The sequence below is a fragment of the Pangasianodon hypophthalmus genome, chromosome 14 (genome assembly GCF_027358585.1).
Source record: "Pangasianodon hypophthalmus isolate fPanHyp1 chromosome 14, fPanHyp1.pri, whole genome shotgun sequence".
Lineage (NCBI taxonomy): Eukaryota > Metazoa > Chordata > Actinopteri > Siluriformes > Pangasiidae > Pangasianodon > Pangasianodon hypophthalmus.
In genome coordinates, this window is record NC_069723.1 from 6,025,864 (window position 1) to 6,044,240 (window position 18,377).

The following is an 18,377-nucleotide window of genomic DNA, read 5'->3' on the forward strand; positions in this document are numbered from 1 at the left end:
GAGCAGCACTAAGATCTTTAGTGGCTCCCTGTGTGCAGTATCAAAGGCTCATTGATAACCAAACAGGGAGGCATCCCTGGGTTACAAGTGTATACTCAGCAGGACACTCTCTTTCATAACCATGCATGCCACTCTTTAAAGTTCATTGAGGCAAGGACAAAAAGGGCCCAATCATAGTGTTTTAGTAGGTACTATCACATTAGAGCTCCACATTGTCGAACAAATGTTTGATCTGCTCATTATCAGCATTAACTAATCCCCAGCTAATTAGTCAAATATTGAGTGTTTAGCATGTAGAGAGTGGAAAAAAAGGACGTGGTTTCCTGTTCTGTAAAACAAAATTATAAAAGTTAATATCTCACTTTGGAAGTATTTTATTAGTAAATAATAATGTAATGCATAATCACATTAACTATCTAAGCAATTCATAAGCGTGACTGACAGAAACCTTTATTTGCTATATTTACTATATTTACTGCCATATTTACAAATAGTTACTATCTACATGTGACTGATCTGATCAACCTAATCATGCAGATCACAAGCATAAATCCACACAATCGTTTTGGGCAGTAATGCAGGATATCAGGATGTATTTGTAATGACACTGACACAAACAGTAGGCTGGAGGCATTTGGATGCAGTGTTATTGCTAACACACACACATCCGCCCACTTCCATCTCAGATCATCAAGTCTTCTGAATAGCTGAAGTTAGAAGGCCATTAAGACTGTCCTTACGTTACTCTGTAATATAGTGTAGAACAAAAACATCACCATCATAAACAGTCTTCATTTCATAATTTTGCCAATACCTTGTTTCTCAAACAATATGACACCATTCCTTAGTATTTGTTTGTTTTCATTGTTTATTATTTGTAAGTTTTTTGTGTGCAGGCTGTTTATTTTATAGAAAATAATTAAAATACATAAATATTATGTCATCGTTCTATCTTTCTCTTCAGGGAGAAATACATTATGAAGTAACTGAAACATTTTTCAGATTTGTTTCAGTTTCATATCAGTTATGATTTTCTCTTTTGAATAATTTGTAAAATAGCAGTTTCCTTCATACAAATTTGTAGCCCCACTCTGTCTTAAAAATATTTCCAACTATAAAATATTTCAAAGAGGCCAATCTCTGCAACCAATTATGTTAAACTTTTGTCACTTACTAATCAAATATTTATTCTTTTCCCAAGGATAGGAAGATTGAGAGACCTTGTATACAGTAGTAGTCTGGTACTAGATCAAGAACCAATGAGATATAAGATTATGCTTGAGAAGAATTCCACTAATTTACCACCAAATGCCTGAGAATCAAGAGGTTGTTGTCCTGAAAAATGCCAATAACAAGTCAGATTATTAAAGCTATGTGGCCTGGCCTGACTTTGGCTTTCATTATCACCCACATTTGTTCATTATGATGGGAATTTCAGAAACTGTTGGTTTTAGATCAGGAGGAGAGCAGTATGAGGGAGGTGAAACACACAGCCCTGATGGAGCGTCACTTTAATGCACAGGTACTATGTTTTGCCAGACATAGTTTGAATATTCAACATTTTTCCCACAAATTTCAAGTGATCAATATAAACACACATAAAAGCTTTGCTTTCAGACAAAGCCTCCCTGCTTCAAGGGTTATGTACTTTGTGTGTCATATTGTACTGCTGAGGTAGAAAACACACATTAGCAAATACACCAGTCACAGACAATGTGATGCATCATCAAACACTGAGACCTCAGTCCTGCAGATAAGTTATACAAACAATGCTTCTCAGGAATAGGAGGTGTGGAGAATAGTTCAATAGACACACATTCCTGAAACTTTTGTCAGAAAGAAAGTGTTCGTTGAGAAATTTCTGTAACGGTAATATTGTGAAACACAAACACTTGGTAAGGGTCAGGAGAAAATCTGGAACACACTATTTTAACACACAGTGCTGATACCATCTGCTTAACCATCACACACACACACACACACACACTTTCCACTGACAGAGAAAGATGAACAGAAACAAAGGACAACTCACTATCACCGGTCTTGGAAAGAGCCTTTACTTGAGACATCATCATTTTTTTCCTCACAGTATAAATAATGATTTTAAAAGATTGATTTTCATTTTATACAAAAATAATACAAGACTGAGAAAATCTAATGGTATGTGTTGAGAATGGCATTGTAACCAAGTGGCATATGCTCAATAAAAGCATTAATAAATGACCTTTTGGAAAGCAAGAACAACAGGTGAGAGTTAAAAGAACAAAGCAAACTAACAAAATTACATTCTTCTCTTTTCCAAATCTAGCAGTCCAAAAAGTAATTTAATGCATGTGGTGTCTAGTGTTTAACTTTATGGGTTATTACTTCATGTTTTGTGTACCTCAGAGTTGCATAAGTGGGTAATACTGTTTGTCCTGGTGAACATGGCCTGATGACAGACAACCACCTTTACTCACGGTTATCAGCCTCTCAATTACCAATTACTAATACAGCAAGAGGCTCTTAATAGCCTGTCTGTGATACCATCACTAATATTTATACTAACAGAATAATGGTATTATGTTATGGTTTCATTTTCATGGTATCATTCTCAGATGCCAAAATGGAAAGAAGGAAAAAGTGTGCAATATCTGCAGCTTGGCTTTGACAAGCTATTGTCTTGCTGTTTTGCTGGTGTAACTATTTTTAAACCTGCAGAAAATGGGCAAATCCCACATTTTTTTGTGCCATTCAGTACATTGCATAGTCCTTTCTGTTCTAAAGATTGTCATTTCTAAATCACAGTTTGTTGAAGAAAAGTTATGGACCTGAAATATGTACATCTTTCAAGACATAGCATAATTATCATTCATATTTACAACTGTACAGAACAGTGACTACTCATATTAACCACTCAAATGGAAGACCCACTGCAATGTATATGCAGGAAAATCCAACACATTCAGTCCATAATCTTCTACCCAAAAAGATCTGACAAATATGTTGAAAATAAAATAAGCTGATTGTCATTTCATTCAAAAACTCATTACACAACATCTATGTCTAGGTGAGCTCAATGATGATAGAGAGAGGTTTTAGATTGACAGTCCAGGGACAGGATGAGGAGAAGCCTCCTAAGAGTCCATTAAAGAGTCAGCTTGGCCAGAAATGGAGCATTGGTCATCCTTTTGCATTTGGTAACCCTGTGAGTGTACAAAATCGTGCCAGTTTAACACCCCCACTGCACACCATTTCCATTTGTTCCTAAAAGATGTCAGAATCATCCTCTTTTTAGTGGTTGGAAGCAAAACACTGTTACAAAAGGCTAGCTTGGAAATTGTTCAACTGTAGTAGTTTCCAGGTGATCCTCCCATCTTTCCATGGTACAGTTAGACTAAGGCAGAGTCTCCTTTCTGATTGCTCTCCTCTTTTTTTCAGTCCCTACATTAGTGACCAGCTCATCTTCCAGTGCACTGTTGCCAGTGATTAGGAGTTGCCACAGATACAGCAGGGAGAGAGCCGGAGAAATGTGCTCCTGTTGCTAGGCATTGAGGAAGTCAGGTGGATATGCTCACCAGGCTTGCAGAGGACACTGTCGACAAAGAGAGGAAGGAAAAAAAGAGTAAATGGTCAGACCTTAATAAACAGTGATATACACAGTGCTACTGGTGGTAAAGTTAACAGATGTCAGAATTAATAGTGAAGTTATAAGCTTTTCCAATGAAATGTCCTCTATTGTTTTGTTTGCTATTTCTATTTCTCTCTTTGCCTTTAAGGGCGGAGGCACGTGACCCCATCATGACCTGCTGGCCAACAAACAGTCTCACCTGATAAAGGTGTGGGCCAGCTGCTGCGACTAGAGCCTTAAGATGCTGCTCTATGAGTAGAGGGGGTGTTTAGTGTGAGCAAAAAAGGGCAAACAGGAGGGCAATAAAGCCAGAGTGGGTTTGTAATATCCCCCAGAAAGCCCACTGCCATTTGTTACACCACCCAAGTCAAATACAAGGGCTCTGATAAGGGAGAGGAGAACCTGAAAGTGCCCTCTTAGCAGGCTGAGGGATCACATACCTGAGGCACATTCAGTACCTCATAAACAGCTCCATATATAGATATAAAATTCTGAATTCAATTATTTGATTTCATGTGTTACTATATATTACTAATATTGTAAAGGGTTTGTGTGTGTGTGTGCGTGTGCGTGTGGGAGAGAGAGACTCTCTGCAGTGAAGAGCACTATGTGACATTAAGGCCAAGTCACGTCAGCTCATCAGCTAGTGGCCATCACCAGTGCAGCGTGGGAAATTGAGCGTGTGAAAGCAGTTGAGTGAGGACTGCATTTCAGGCTAGAGCGCTCATGGAGGGTGGGGAGAAGTCAGAAAGGGGAAGAGGGAATTAGTGAACGCACTTGCCTCCCCACAGCAGGGAAACAAGAGCGACACACTAGCTTTAATTAAGAGCGAGGGTCATTTCCTGGTCTGATATGCTGAGCGCTGGTCCGGGAGTGGTGGAATAAAGAGTGGGCAGAGGGAAAGAGAGAAGCGGATATAGGGATGGGGAGCGATTAAAAAAAAGAGGAAAAGAGAACAGGGATGGGAATAAAGGAAAAATAGAGATAGAAATACTGAAAGTATGAGTGAGTGAGTGATAGAGAGGAAAAGAAGAAAGAGAGACAGAGGGAGCGGTTTATATATCAGGAGATATATATCTGCTTGTGTGGGGACAGCACGGGTGACTAGTCAGCCAGGCCGTTCAAAGGAAATGGGTATTCTGAGGAGTATAGCTACACTTGCTTGCTTTACTGATTCAGATGTGCAGAGAGCATGGATAAACCGAAGGGACTCCTTTACAATTTCTGACTCTACAAATTACCATTTAATTCTCTTATTTCCAGCTGTTCCCTCATTACTCATTTTGTACACATTCTGTGTGCTTCAAATTGTAAAAAAGCATCCTATGTCTGCTACTTCATGAAATACTACAGATTTGATCAGGCAAGAAGGACACCATTTCACCATTTCACTTCACCAAAGTGCAGGATTATTAAGTGACTTTATTTAAACAGTATTTACCCAGTTGAGACCCCCCAGTTGCACCATCTTGTTTACAGGAGCATCCTAATATGACAGGGATTAAATAAATTGTCAGAATGAACACAACTATTAGCTGGGATTAGTATAGTGCTCACTGTGGATGTTTACGAATAACATGTCCTTTAGTGATAATCTGCAATTAGGTGCACATTAGTGTAGCTTGATTAATAATTAAGAAAAAAAATTTAAAAATTTGATTTTTTTTTTTCATTCCCAAAACAAAAAAAAAAAAATTTGAAAGCTGCAGGATAGAGCCCCTAATGCTTAAACTTTCCAAAAGCATGACTGAAGGGATACATGCAGAACACACAAACTCAGATAGCTACATATTCCACACAAAGGTATCATATATTATGGCAGAAGAAATGAGAAGAACTGAAGCTAGGCGCACATGACTGACCTGTTTGGTGGAGGACATTGAGCTGAGGGTGCTGAGGCTGTTGTTGTCTGTCACTACCATGGCGGACGGAAAGCGTGATGGGTGGGAATACTGTGGTGGCTCCTGCTTGTGTGGATACACTGTGAAAAGAACACAACAGGCAGACGAAGGGTCACATGTGTGTCTAAAATGTCTGCATGTAATAAGAATACAAATGAGCTGCATTTTCCTAAATAAATTGTTGTTTTGAGTGAGTTGCATGTAGTATGTTTATCCATATAGGAACCAAAATGTTACACTTAAATATGCATTCAGTCATTTGGCAGATACTTTTAACACTTCTAACAGCTGAAAGGTCATAATATAAATAATCAGAATGAAGACAACTCAATGGACTAACTGGCCTCGACTATTATCTATAGAGGTACAGAAGAGTATAGTCTCATTGTGTACTTATCAGAAGCATGTCCTACAATGATAATCTAGGTTTAATGCAAATTATTGTAGCATAAAAAGAACAAGGTTCATAACCAGAAAGACTAGAGACTAATGTTGATTCGTAACAAGGGCTGGAGTGCCCCAGAGGATAACTAAAAACATTTTTCAAACTTGTAAGTACCTAACTAAGTAAATAAACAACAAGTACAAAGTTGGGTTTTTAGTTTTTTTTTTTTTAAGTATAAGGAAAATTAAGAAAAGGAAAATATGCAAACATATTGCTATTTCCCATTAGGGAATTTTTCACTTTATGTATAATGAAAGAATTAACCAGCTACATTAAGAGTGGATGTACATGTAAGAGAAGAAAGCACACTTACTATGTGAGTGTGTAACGGTGGCCATGAAGGGCTGTTGGCTCATGTGGCTATGGGACTGTTGCATGAGACTCTGCTGGTGAGAGCTATGCAGCTGCTGTGAGAACTGCACGGGCTGTAGGGTGGCCAGGCTTCCTGCCACACTGTTGATTACTGGCACAGTCTGTGCCTGCGATGTGCTCAGACCTGTACACAAAGTTACACAATGTTTATGATGCTACCGATTCCACTCCTGGTTTAAATCAGGCATGTTATTAGCAGAGGAAACACAAAAATGCTCAGGCCATCATGTCCCCAAGACTGGGGGTTGACAAACAGTGGCAGCAAATATGAATTGCTGAAGACAGAGAAAGTAAGAGAGAGCACTCACCCTGTGCAATGGCCATGACTCCAGAAATGGGCATAATGAGGTTCTGTGTTTGCTGGTGAGCATGGTGGGAGTTGTGGATGTTGGTCAAGGTGCTAACTGGTGGAAGACCTCCACCTGATACTGAGATCTGCCAAGAGAAAACACAGAGACTCAGTCATAGGCTGTCTAACTGCCATTAGGCAAGGGACTTCATTCTAGTGCAAGTACCAAACTCTTGCTTTCTAAACCTTAGATCAGTTACCAGTAAAAGGGCTGAGATGGTTTTATAAAAGGATAAAAGGATCTGCAGTGCTGTCTTAGAGCAAGAATGACAGGGCTTGAAGTGACAATGGGTATTTTTGAATAGGCTGCTGGTCATAGATGAGGCTTTGCTCAGACAACTGTCTGAGGGCAAAGATAAGCCACAATTATCCTCCCTTCCTCCTCATGCTGATTTACGTTCTACTCACTGACACAAGTGCACTAGAAAGTCCCAATGAATTTAAGTCAGAACCTAACTAAATTAAACAAGTCAATATCTGTGATATATAAAGAAGTTTAAAACATCGAAGGTGACTGAGGTTTGTCTAGCTGAAAATTCAATATTTAGATAGAGCAGGGGGGTCAGATATTCTCCTCCTGCAGCACCATAGCTTAATCGAGCGCTGCTGTCAGTCCACTTGCCAGAGTAAGCAGAGCTCCACCCGCTACTTCTTCCTCCATGGCATATAATCAATAACAACAGAATGTTTCTTTGTCAGGTTTATTGGCATAGCCATGGTCATGCCCTGCTCATAGTAACACCATAGCTGCCCTGTGGCGTACTGTGGACTAAATCTTACTGTCTACTGGAGCTTCAACTGAAAGAACAATGCAGTGTTTGTTGCGCTACACAGCAGTCAATGACAGCAGCTATCGGGGGCCCGTTTCGGCGTTGCTGTATCAAAAGTAGGCCTTGGCTTATCTTATCTGAGGCAGGAGTGGCCAGGTGTGCTCACCATCTTGGCGTCAGGTGACAGCAGGCCGTGGCTGGGGTCCAGTGCACCGGGGGAGACCTGCTGCAGTACAGACTGGCTGCTCGTCATGCTGTGGTGATTGATAGTGCTAGAGGAGCTGACTTCACTGGGAGCCTGGTTGTACCTGACAGCTGAGGAAAGAGAGAGAGAGAGAGAGAGAGAGAGAGAGAAAGAAACAAAGAAAGAGAGAGAGAGTGAGAGAGAGAGAGTTACTTTTTGAAGTTTGTCTTTGCTGGAGGTGTGTCGCACAAGTCTACATATAGGGTAGAGATTTGGGCCTTTCCATGTGTTTTCACATTAGCCACAAGTTGCCAGAGACGCTTATGTCTGCCTTCTGGCCCCAGACAGGTTAGAGCAGAACAAACAAACTCTATTGCAGATACATGCCCAACAGAGTCAAGGCCAGTGTACACATAGCCTGTCGCTCATAACACCACACACTCATGGCAGCTTGTGCTTCCCAGGACACCTTAAACATTCTCTGATTTGACTTTGAGTAAAAAGATACATGTTTTCAAATTCAAAATTGAAGATTCTTTTAATGGGATAATTTGCTTTGCAGTCTGAGTCTCATGTCAAGTCCTGGGAGTCCACTTTACAGAGATTTCAGTCATCTCTTGTGCAGTGGGTGTTTGCAAATCCCAGCCCCCTCTGATACTGTCCAAGCAAACATTACAAAATCAATGCCAGTGTCAAATACTTCTGTTGATATGCAGGCAGTATCTCATTTAAGCTCCAGTAACAACCTGACAGAGACATCGGCTATGATTACCTAAAATAACACACCAAGAGCAGGCTCTTCGCAAGCTTTATAACTGACCAGACCATGACATAGAACACCCAAACACTGCCACACATTACCAAAGGCACCATGTACTACATAAACATCATAGTTGTGGTGGTATGAAACACATGCTTCTAAGTGGCAAACAACTTTTTTTTAACCATAGTAGCAATGACCACATTTCATCCATCATGTGGTTCATTAGCTAGACGAGGGTCTCTCCACAGAAGGCCACAAACCTGTGTCTGTCCGCTTCAGCATGCAGCCAAATCCCTCCAGGTCTACAGCATCTTGTAAACACCAACAGCGGACAATAAAGCACTCCATTGGGCTCATGGACCCCTGACCACACAATGGACCGACCACCATAAACTGACTTTATTTTATAGGACTATACCCTGTAAAAGTGTCAGGGGGAGGATGGGGCTATTCACCGGGGGCATTGTCTGACTTTGTCTGCTATTCACCTAGGATGCAGGGACTGCTCTCTCTCTCTCTCTCTCTCTCTCTCTCTCTCTTTTAGCCAGCCTGGGTCGTATGTCTGATCCAGTCTGACCAGCAGGAGAGCTCTGTTTCTGGGGCAACAAGGAAGCAAAATATGGTCTTTGACAACATAGGGCAGGAGCAATGCAGGACAAAAACACACCATAAGCAAGTGGAACTATCCCACAACACACATTACAAAAGTTGTAATACACCTGTTCAGTGGTCAATCCTTGATCTTAAAACCTAGTGGAACAAGCCAGATTGAGTAAAAAAAAGTCCAGAGGATGGTAAGTGCAGAAGGGGAGTGGTAGCAGGGAGTGGGAGCAAGAACTAAAAGGCTTCAGTTCTCCCTGGGACCCATGTAATATCAAAGCCCTGGTGCCCAACCCCAGGCAATAGTCTTTAGAATGCTGCTGCATATGAGAGACCTCCTGGGTCTCTGCAGGACGTACATGTCCTTTCAGCCTGGCTGTGGGCTTCATGGTAAGTGTCGGGACAGCTGAACCCATGAGTTCTGTGCAAAGGTCATCCAGAAGGACACTGCACCATAAACTACAATGTTCTACATTCTGGCCCACCAGCTGAGGAGAATTCTTTCATTAAGAAATAAGAAGGTATGATAAGAGAAAGACAAATTACAATATTTAATGTGGCTGTCAAAAATTGCTGCCAGTGGTATATTCATTCAGAGTACAGAAGTATATACATTTATCTGCATTGCATTGGGACCCAAAACAAAGGTAACAAAACAGCCAAAGACTCAACACATAGCTCCTAACTCTTATCAATAGCATGATAAGATCAATAAAAGGTCAATAAAACTGGAATAAGAGAACTGACCCTTCAGTGACCTTTTCCTTCTGACCTAGGCTTGATGTGATTTGAGAAAAAAGGGGCTTCACCCACAGCCAACTATAGCCACAGCAGAAGGGGTGATCAGTCCTGTCTGCTCAAAAAAAGACCCAATACTAGCGGACAGCTCCTGCTGCTCTGCTCCCGTCCCAGCTTCAACCACTATATTCTAGTTCATAAAGGTGGGGGGAGGGCTCTGGCATCCCCTCCCCTACCCCAACAGAGATAAATGAACCTAGGTTACAGTCACTTCTAATACACCATGGACAATGGGGCTTCCTGCTAGGAGAGAGTAAAGAGAGCAGGGGACAGGGGAGCCCCTTATCAAAGGTCTGGGAGATGTAGTAACTGAGGATTTTAATTGTCAATTAAGCATGCATAATACAGACTGTGTCTTAGCAACATGATGAGGGCAACCTGCTGAGCCATTCTTGTTGGGTCAGGCTTCTACACTGAAAAACATCTGATGCTGCTGGCAGGATGCCTTGTAAGCACCCTAACCCCCAGCTAAGGAAGAGCTTAGTAAAGCAGAGTCTTCCTTTTCTGAAACCATCACCCCTACCCCTATGCCCTTAGCTTCTGCCCCTTTCCACTCTAACACACCAGCCAGTGACCCTGCCTCTCCTTGCAACCTGGGGTCATTGACTGGCCAGGTGTGCAGGAGGGAAAATCCATAAGCAAACAAACAAACCCCACACAACCAACATGTATCCACAAGATTAAAAAGTATGTTCAAGGAAAATGAGCACTCTCTTCTTCTGATCTTTTAACACAAAGATTTTTTTTTTTAATTTTAGTGCCTTGCTATTTCAAGCTAGGTCAGTGTATCCAACTGGGTATGTGCTTTATTAGATAAATCAGAAGAGGGGGCAGCAGTAAAATGACAACCTCACAGGGAAAACAATACTACTGCCATAACTACTGCTTGTTTGACCTGAGGCTGACCCTGGTACTGATCCCAGGTATGTGGATTGTCATTAACACATTTCCAAAGCTGAGAATAAAAAAAATGGCATTTGCACAGTACATTCTAATTACTCTCATCTCTTCTCACTCTAATGCTGATCCGATCTGTCTCAACTGTTTCTTATTTTCCCACAGAACTGGAGTTGAATCTAATGACAAACATTGTTTTCTACCTACAATGCTATCAAACACTACAGCCCTGATAACAGCCTTGCCTCAGTAACCTGGCCTAGATTCACAGCTGAGGCTTTAAGCAGCGTTTATAGACGTAAGTTCGTTTAACTGGAGGTGAAAGGATATTGAAATATGCTTACCTTGCATCTTGCTGGGTGGAGAGGTGCTGGCCTGAGAATGGTGTGGCGAGCTGTGTGTGAGGAGAGGGTTGATGCTTTGCCCTCCATAGGCATCCATAGCCAGCTTCTGCCTGAAGGCTTCCTCTTTGCGCCGATTGGCGAACCAGTTGTAAACGCGCACCTCTGTGACTAAATTGGTACCAAGCCCTTGGGCTTTAGATGGTGATACGCCTCTCTGTAGACACTCTGCCCTAAATGGGGACAAAAAATGTTTAATCGATGCAATTATTGGTCAATTATGTACGATTACATAGTGTGTAGGATGCTAGAAACCTTGATATTGCATATTGAAATAGTTAATAAATTATATGATGCATGCAGCATTACCGATTGCATTCTTCTACCAGAGCCTCCCGCTCTTCTTTGCTTGGGTTCTTCTGCCGTTCATAGGCCTGGTAGAGGATCTGCTGGGACGCAGGCCCCCACTTGAAGCGGTTGCGTCTGAGTTTCTTGAGGGCAGGTTCAGTGCCAGCATCATCTCCAGGCTGCCCAATGCCCGGTCCAGGCTGACTGAACTCTGGGAAAAGAAGGAGCACCTGATCCTGACTGCTTTTGTCTGCCATACTACTGCCAGACCCTTGTGTTGCTTGGTTGAATTCTGTAAAAATAAAGAAAGTGTTTTTGGTGTACATGTACCTCGTGCTATTACAAAGTTTGGTGGTCTGTGCATTTATGAGTGCCAGGATACTCAGATATGTGGCCAGTGTAACCTACTCAAATTTAATTGCCACATGATTAAGCCTACAGGGCCAGAAAAGAGCAAATGACATTATAGCAAAAAATAAATAAAATAGGCTTTTGTGATTACAAATCCGGTATCTTATAAGATTTCATGTATATAAGTATATAAATATAAATACAGGACTGTGCAAAAGTCTTAGGCACCCTATTTTTTTAGTACAAACTTTGTTATAGATTTTTATTTTATGACTTCTACATTACTGATTCAGCACAAAAACATTTTAGATTCCAAACATTAGTTTTCCAGCACAAAATTCAGTGTTACAGAAAAATGTTTGTATGCCAGTAAAGAAAGCAGCAGATTACATAAGAGACACTTTTCAGACAAAAAAACATAATGAAGGCTGCTGGGTTTTGCTGCAAAAATAAGAAGCAAGTGAGACAAAGTGTCCAGAAGAACTGTGGCTGCTTCTGCAAGATGCTCAGTAACACTTACAGCTCATTTCCTTATAAAACTGCACACACTGTACCTGAGACTACTATTTTTTTTTAAAGCGAAGGATCATCACACCAAATATTGACTTTATTTCATTTATTACTGTTTACTGCTCTTTATAGTATTTTTTAAAATGTGGAAACATTTAATTTCATTATCTTTGAAGGCATCTCTGCTCTACAGCATTTCTTTGCATGCGCCTAAGACTTTTGCACAGTACTGTGTATATGTATGTGTATATATATATATATATATCCACACAAATGATATATGCTAAACTTCATTGGTTTCAGTACAAGCTTAGTGAACTTACGTCGCAGAATCTCGCGCTGCTTCCTGACGTACCAGGTGTAAAGAGCCGCGCGCTTCTGCGTCTTCATGGGCGTGCCCTTGTTCAGGTGCTGAGAGAGATGTGATTGGTTGAGGCCAGTGACGTCGACCACCTCGCGCTGCGGAATGTTGTGTTGCTGCATGTAGGCCTTGATCATGCGCGCGGCACGCCACGGGTCCTCACTGCGCGCGCGGGCATAAAGACACAAGTGCTTTATTTTTATTTGTTTTTTTTTATATGGAAAAAAAGCAATTTTAAAAATATGCGTTACACATGTCCACATATATTATTATTATTATTATTATTATTATTGTTATTATTATTATTATTATTATTGCCAGAATTTAAAATGTTTTAAAATGTTGTTATTGGTGATTACTAACGCAGAGAAACAAATGTGTAATGTCCAGGCTCTGTGTGAGAGCTCGAAACTAAGCGAACAGCTGTGTACTGTGTGAACTGTGTGAGCTGTGAGCTGTGTGAGCTGTGTGCTGTTCCCTCTCTGGCTCTGTGACAGTCTGTCACTTTCCAGCTTTAAATGGTGGAAGCGCTCACACACGATTGTTAATCACCCTAATAAACGACCGTTAATCATCGCTTTCAGGGGCTGTAAATGCTTCCAAAGGTTAGGCCTACATTTAATGGGATAAGCACAATTCACTCTGATGGGATTTCATTACAGGAGGACGTGTTTATTAATAATAATGTAAAAATAAAAAAAACCAGCAGTGAGGATTTCTCCGGCTTCAGCTGACTAGCAGCGTACTCACGGAAGAAACATTACTTCTGTGATTGTTAATTATTTATATGCATGCTACAGTTATTTATAATACAGTCTATATTTCACATAAATACAAATACAAAGAACAAACGAAAAGTAAAAGAGAAAAAAAAATAAAGCGCTTCTCCTAAGAATAATAAATGCTTTGAATTATGAGGAAATTTACGCATTAATAATATCCTTTAGAAATATAAACTAAGCACTAATAATACTCATAATAATATTTTAAATTAGTTTTAAAAAATTAAAAATGCTACTTTGCATGTTATAAAAATGACGGCATGCTGTAACACAAAGCCTACTGAAAAATAAGTATTGTTCAGTGATGAAAACTGTTGAGGTATTTTTGAGGTGTAATTGCAGGATGAAGAGCGAGCACGTGAGCACAGAGCTGAATTAAATCTGCTGCTCAGCGTGGAAGTGGAAGCTTCAGTTATCAGAACAAAAAGCAAAGGCAGTGGTTAACTATATCACACCGCTTTGCGCATTGAAATGTCTTTCCGTTTTTTAGCTAAAATACATTTAAATATTGTTAATTAAAGCTTGCGTACACAGAAGCGGCCAAAAAAACCAACAATATAAAAAACCACTACAGCCATGAAAGAGCAGCGAGCACGAGCGCGCGCTTTAATTCCCAACTGCTGCAGCACTTACCTTTAAAACTGAAGTGTTAGCCATAATAAGCCAGACTGTAACAAATCTTTCTGTCCTGTTTGATTTGGAGTCTGACACCACACACTCACACACTCACACACACTCACACTTACACACACACAGCAAGTTACAGCTGAGGGAGAAGCTGCTTTATGCCTTTTGACAATGAATAACCAGATCTCCATTCACGCTAATCATACGCCACTGTGTATCTTTCAGTTGATGATTTATAGAATAAAATTAATAAGAAGTCAACGCCACGTGGTTTAGTTTGGGTTTTTAAAACTGCATTTCGCGATGCTGATGTTGCGGCTTCAAGAAGAAAAGTCGGGCTACAAACTGAAAATCAGAAAAACGGCGTGAATTCATTTGCTAAATCCGATTAAACCGTAGCTGATTATTCATCTGAGTGCCCCAAAGAGTTTCAAAACAACAACAACAACAACTAGCATTATTATTATTATTATTATTATTATTATTATTAGCTATATTGCATTGTATTGTAGAAGCAGTCTATTTTAATATCACACATAAATTACTAATTACAAAATTATTTTTAAAAATGAATGAATTAATTTTAAATGACAGGAATAATTTTTATGGAAGTGATCTCAGTTGCCAGTGTTGGATATTTTCGCTCATTTTAAGAAAGTGGAGTAACTCTGTCCTGAAGGCCGCAGTGGCCTGTAATTATACAGAAAGATCAACGAACATTTCACATTAGTGCTGGAGAGCGCTGTAGTTAATGATAAATAGAGCTTCTTCAGTTGATATTTCGCTAAGGTAAAGAAATAATAACCAGGTAGATAATTAGTAACCAGAATGTTAAAAGATGAATTTGGCGCGTGCTTTTAAATTTGTAAACACCGCGAGGCTGAGCTTTACTGTACAGCCTCTGGCTCTGACTGCAACACGCCGGTCTTCTGCCTCATTCTTCTGCTCCACACAAGCTCTCCAAAACATTATCTCCAAAGGCCTGAAGATATGAATATTACCGGGAGTCTTTACACACAAACTTCCACAGAGACACACTTCTGTATCTGTACCACAACCGCTTTCAAATTCTTCTTGATATGTTTTTTTTCTATTAAATGTTCTCACAAAACAAGAACAACCCCAATAACAATAACAACAACAATAATAACAATAATAATAATAATAATAATAATAATAATAATTTTAAGTTTTCAGACTTTAAGGATTTGGGGTTTATTTAGTCTATTAAGGTTAAATAGCTTAGTATGACAATTGGGAAAAAAAAGCAACTCTAATAAATATATTTTGTGATGAGATTATTTAGGCGCGTGTGGTCAGAGGACATGAGTGTTATTGCGGAGGGATTGCGGGACAGGGACAGGGACAGGGACAGGCCACTCACGCCAGCATGCGGTCCACCTCTGCGCGCTGCTCGGCCGCTTCCTCCGTGTTGAGAGACTGCAGCTCCTTCAGGATAGGCGGCGTGTCGTAATCATCTCCGTCCTCCGAGCCCTCGTCCCCCGACAGCTTCCCTTTACTGTGCCCGTTGGTCAGCGTATGAAAGACCGGCTTGGCCTCCACGTCGCTGCCGTTAGTTTTAGGCGGCGGCGGCGGAGACATGTGCAGGTTCTCCAGTTTAACTCCGTAACTGGCCGGGCTCGGCTCCATGTCGTCCAGCGCCTGGATCAAAACATCTTTAGTAACTCCGGAGTCTAACAGGGCGCTTAAAAGCTCCTGCTGCAGAGATGTCAGCTTGGACACCATGTCTGCGAACATCCAAAAAAAAAAAGCCCACCTTGATGAGGAGGTAAAGAGAGAAATAAACAGTAAGCTGTAAAAAATTCCTTCTTCTCACTACCTCCAGCACGTAAAAAGTCCCCCTGAGAAAGACACCTGCCTGATGAAAGCCCAGCAACTTCCCCACTCGCTATAACTTGCCATGATGCTTTGGGAGGGCGGGGCATCACAGTATGCTAATGAGAGGGCGGGGCCCTGCAGCCACTGCTGCTTCTGTACTGTCCTTTATGCAAATGAGCAGGTTGTCACAGACCGGCAGGTAGAGAGTGTTTACACTGGAGCTCTGCTGCTTTTATTGGCCTCTCTTATCAGCAACTTCAGTGAACTTTGGACTCTGTCACATTCAGACTGTAGTGAAGGGGCATAATAATAATAATAATAATAATAATAATAATAATAATAATAATAATAATAACAACAACATGGCAGCAATTACAATACAAACGATTATACAATTAAATATAATTAAAATAATATGCATATTTTATTATTTATACATATTCATAGGCTACTTTAATTGCACTTTGGAGCAAAAAATAGAAGCAATATGCACAATACATACAGTTTTAAAACAATTTATTGATTAAACAATTAATGATTATTATTATGTTTTTATTTTTATTTTTAATATATTATTATTATTATTATTATTATTATTATTATCCAATAAGAGGTGTCAGTGTAGGGGGGTCAGTGAGGAGGAAGCGTATAGGTGAACCTGCTTTGTGGCATTAATCTGGGCATTGGACACAAACTTGATTCTTTTTTATAAGTCAGGAAAACAAAAATATATTGTTTTTTTTAGGGTTTTTGTTGTGTGTTTTACAGTTGCAAGAACTTTTCTGTCCAGCTGCACTTTTATAAAAACTGCATGTGTACAGTATATCTCTGTGTATCTCTGAACACTTACATTTATGTTAATTTGTCAATATAAAAAACACGTCATTTTCAATAGACAGGGAGTTATAACCTCAGTTGACCGTGTTTTTGTCTAGGCCTGATTGAAATGAATAAGCCATGTGATACATATATCCATGCATGAAGGGGGTAACTACAGTATATTTCAGTAATAAACAGAGAGGATTGCAGGGGAGTACAGAGGAACAGGACATGTGTATTAAATTCAGGAGCTCATTTTCTCTACCATTTTACAGAACTATTTACATATTTGTTGAAATAAATAAATAAATAAATAACCCATACGGATAAGCAGAGTTACTTTTACATGATAGGTTGTGTTGATGACAGGGTCAGTTTTTAGTTTTATAGGGAGAGGCAGAATTTCACACACCTCCTTCCAGAGCTTCCAATGTGTCAACCATTAACAACAAATAATAACAAACAGCAAAACCTATGTATCCTGCACACAAGCTCTTGGCCCTGTTTTGAAAGCCATGTGTTTAGTAGAGCGTAGTGAAAAAACATTCAGCATTCCCGAGCTCACATGCTTCACAGACACAGGATGGTTGGGCAAGAGTAGGACAGATGTGGATCATAAGCTGTGTTAACACTTTACTTCACAAATATCTTTAGGCTTTATGCCTACACATACTGTAGGAAGCAGGACAGAAATACCACACTGGATTAGTACTTACTTAAAGATGGCAGTAATTGAGCCAATTTACAGACGGTAGTAATTTACTTAACTGAAATGTCAACCTGTGCTAGAGTATTTAAAATTTTGTGTATTTGTGGGATTTTGGGGATAGAATTTGAAGAATTTGGAGTGTACGGTATTTTTAGTAGACCTACACTAACTATTATTAGGATAATAATAGTTGTTGGGACTGAAGTTCTACCGTGATATGCCTATCCTGTCAATGTGTGTGAATATATACTGTAGCAAAAAAACAGGACAACTCAGTTAGAGTTTTGTACTGGTAGATAATATATGATATAAGATAATATATTAAGAATGACCGTAGCTACATCAGTCATTAGAAAAATGGAATGAAATTTAATGGGAACTTAAAATTAACCTACTTGGATATAATTCCATTCACTTCCTGATTATTTGTCTGGTCTGGCAATCAGGCAAATTTGGCCGTAGAATATTCAGTAGTTCCTCAGAATTCCCTGGATGCATTTTAGTTTTGTGATTGGCTGATATCAAGTAAAGGGATATGTTGCAGAAGAAGAAGAAGAAGAAGAAGAAGAAGAAGAAGATTTCTGTTCATGAAGAAGAATTTGTCACTGAAGCTTGGTTCTGTAATGAGAGTGAAAGTGGATGTGCAGCAGAGGTTGTTATGGTGTTATGCAAATAGAAAGTAGGTGAAATCACTTTGAAAGCAATTGTACCAAAAATGGCAAGTAGTTTCCATTGAGGTTTTCACACAAATCTAGCAGTCATGACATGTCAGAAATTATTTCTGGGGTGTTTGGTGTTGTCAAACTGTGATAACATGGAAAGGGAGACTCTCACCAAATCAGGGACTGTTTTCCAAATCTACCTAAACTACATAACTTAATAAAAGATCAATATATATTCCTAAGCCTAACAATGATATTCACGGATAGCTTGCATTTACAGTGCACGTCTGGTAGCCATCAGCTAATGGTAGTTTGCATTGTGAATGTTGTAAGAACAGA

General features: G+C 39.9%; 1 protein-coding gene across 2 annotated transcripts; it reads right to left on the minus strand.

The window, feature by feature from the left end:
• Positions 1 to 2,041: 2,041 nt before the first annotated feature.
• On the minus strand, positions 2,042 to 15,945 carry hnf1ba (HNF1 homeobox Ba). 2 transcript variants are annotated; one of them, XM_026924653.3, is made up of 10 exons: positions 15,394 to 15,944; positions 12,563 to 12,762; positions 11,400 to 11,670; positions 11,034 to 11,263; positions 7,614 to 7,762; positions 6,637 to 6,763; positions 6,270 to 6,452; positions 5,473 to 5,591; positions 5,052 to 5,096; positions 2,042 to 3,574 (listed from the first exon to the last, which is right to left on the minus strand). In XM_026924653.3, the coding sequence occupies exons 1-10, from the start codon at positions 15,765 to 15,767 to the stop codon at positions 3,554 to 3,556; spliced, it is 1,719 nt and encodes a 572-aa protein (XP_026780454.3). In that variant the 5' UTR covers positions 15,768 to 15,944; the 3' UTR covers positions 2,042 to 3,553. The 2 variants fall into 2 exon arrangements, with proteins under 2 accessions (XP_026780454.3, XP_053095913.1); XM_053239938.1 differs by lacking the exon at positions 5,052 to 5,096 and having other exon boundaries at positions 15,394 to 15,945.
• Between the last annotated feature and the right edge of the window lie 2,432 nt (positions 15,946 to 18,377).